Raw genomic sequence first — 2,424 nt, 5'->3', positions numbered from 1 at the left:
AGCAGATTAATCCTAAGTATCCTTTCCTTGATGTAAGATTTTCTTTTCTTTCCTTTTCTTCTTCCTACTCTATCTTCAGCACCTAGAACAGAGCTTGGCATGTGCTAGGCACTCAACATTTGTTGAATGAACTCACTTCGTTGAAAACCTATCTATGAAAAGAGCTTTGAGTGGTACCCAGCGGTTTCCTTGATAGCTGATCGCCCTGCAGCGCCCCCCCAGGGGCAGACAATTGGCTGCACCTACTGAAGAGCACAGATATTAACTAGTGGTTCCAGCTAATTAGACTTTCGGCACATGTTCTCAGCTAGAGCTCAGGGTGGTCCACCAACGGGCTTGGGGACGTGTAAACCATCACTCCGTCTGTCTGTGGGGGTCCTTCTTAGGGAAGATGCTCATCTATCCATTAGGTAACTAATTAGTCTCTTGAGACCGCATTGGTGGTTGGGGGGATTGGAAACTGCTCAGATTACGGTCACTGTACCAGGTCTGCCAAAGGTGATCTCACGATTAATTAATGATTGCCTGAGGTTACCATGCTCACACTATTGAGCCCCTGGAAAATGCCCGGAACCGCACCGTTAATACTGACGTACAGAAGCTCATTCCTCCGGAATATCCGCAATTTTGCGGTCTGGTTTTTAGCTGCTTCGGGCTTTGTTCAACTTATCGATAACCCTGGAGAAGCTGGGGAGCGGTACGGACCCCACGGAGAACCCATGCCTAGCTGCGCAAGCACTCTAACCTGTAGCTAGCTCGCTCGCTCGCTCCTTGGCACCCGCCAGGCCCCCAGCCGCTCCCATCGCCCAAATCCTTTCAAACAAGGTTTCCTCCTGCCACCTGCCGGCCCATTAGGGTCTACGCCTCGGGCTCGGCGCCACTGCGCAACTCACGCGGAGCCGCCCCCGCCTCCCTACTGCACATGCCCGGCAGAAGTCCGGGCGCGCAACTTTGCAGAACCTCTCCGCCCCATTTGTCTTCGCCTCAGTCTCCTCTTTCCTCTCCCAGGCGAGAGGACCAGCGGAGGCACCTCTCCCCGAGTCTTAGGCTGCAGAGTCTAAGACTTAGAGAGAGGAGCCTGGGAGGAGATAGACTTTTTCTCCCCTTTTCCCATCCCTTCTTTTTGCCCAGAGAGGCAAATAGAGGCGCGGAGCTTTAGAAAGTTGAGTGGTCAAGAAGGTAGGTGCTTCCTTTTTCTCCTCGCGCCGAGGTGGGGCTGGGACCTCCGGACCCAGCTTCTTAACCTCGCGAGGAGCACCTTTTCCGGCTCTAGCAGCCGATGCTCTTCGGAGCTGCTCTCTGCAGAGCCAGAGGGTGGGTCGGATTCGCCGAGTGTGTGTGAGGATGGATCGCAGATCCCGAGCTCAGCAAGGGCGCCGAGCTCGCCACAGTTACAACGATCTGTGCCCACCCCTAGGCCGCCGGGCAGCCACCGCACTCCTCTGGCTCTCCTGCTCCATTGCTCTCCTTCGCGCCCTCGCCACCTCCAGCGCCCGCGCCCAGCAGCGCGCGGCTGCCCAGCGCCGGAGCTTCCTTAACGCCCACCACCGCTCCGCCGCCCAGATATTCCCCGAGCCCCCCGAATCCGACCACGAGCACGAGGAGGCAGACCTCGAGCTCTCCCTCCCCGAGTGCCTGGAGTACGAGGAAGAGTTCGACTACGAATCCGAGACCGAGTCTGAAATCGAGTCGGAGACCGACTTCCAGAGCGACCCTGAGACCGCCCCCACCACTGAGCCCGAGACCGAGCCCGAGGACGAGCGCGGCCCCGTGGTGGCCAAGCGCCGCACCTTCGACCAGTCTCTCACTGAGCGTCTCAACGCCCTGAGGTTGCAGAGCCCCGACGCCTCCCCGAGTCGCGCGCAGCCCAGCACTCGGGAGTCTGAGAGCCCCAGACAAGGGGAGGAGCCCGAGCCCGAGGACAAGGATCCGAGGGACCCCGAGGAGTCTGAGCAGCCAAAGGAGAAGAAGCAGCGACGGCGCCGCTGCAAGCCGAAGAAGCCCACCCGCCGCGACCCATCTCCGGAGTCTCCTTCCAAAAGGGGACCCATCCCCATCCGGCGTCACTAATGGAGGACGCGCCCCAGATTCTCCTTGTTTTCTTTGACCCAGGTTGGTGACCAACCGCTAAACTGGGGAGTCTGGGGTCGGTGCTGGAGCGGTGGGAGGAAGGGAGGGAGAAGCAAAGGCAGGTTAGAAGGAAGGCGGGAAGAGAGCGGGCTCAGCTAGTTAGCCCTGGAGGCGGGAGCGCAGGGCGAGCTAGGAAGAGCTCCGCGAATCTCCCCCGGGGCGCTGGCAGGCGCCCGGGTGGCCAAAGGCCTGTTGGCCAGAGGGGCGGCGGGGCGCTCCTCGCGCCCCTCTGGAGACAGCCTGAGGTCTCCGAGCTGGTGTCCAGGATGCACGACTGAATTCCGGGAGCACCCC

At 59.8% G+C, this 2,424-nt stretch overlaps 1 protein-coding gene across 1 annotated transcript; it reads left to right on the top strand.

Moving 5' to 3' along the window:
* Nucleotides 1-959: 959 nt before the first annotated feature.
* Nucleotides 960-2,108, top strand: LOC132505630 (neuroendocrine secretory protein 55-like). Its single transcript, XM_060123791.1, has one exon. The coding sequence runs from the start codon at nucleotides 1,345-1,347 to the stop codon at nucleotides 2,068-2,070; it is 726 nt and encodes a 241-aa protein (XP_059979774.1). The 5' UTR covers nucleotides 960-1,344; the 3' UTR covers nucleotides 2,071-2,108.
* The last annotated feature ends 316 nt before the right edge of the window (nucleotides 2,109-2,424 follow it).

Source organism: Lagenorhynchus albirostris, chromosome 15, assembly GCF_949774975.1.
Source record: "Lagenorhynchus albirostris chromosome 15, mLagAlb1.1, whole genome shotgun sequence".
NCBI classification, from domain to species: domain Eukaryota; kingdom Metazoa; phylum Chordata; class Mammalia; order Artiodactyla; family Delphinidae; genus Lagenorhynchus; species Lagenorhynchus albirostris.
This window is presented reverse-complemented; position numbering and strand designations above follow the sequence as displayed.

Coding starts and splice junctions, on each gene's coding strand:
- LOC132505630 (XM_060123791.1), top strand. CDS start 1,345: ATGGATCGCAGATCCCGAGCTCAGCAAGGGCGCCGAGCTCGCCACAGT.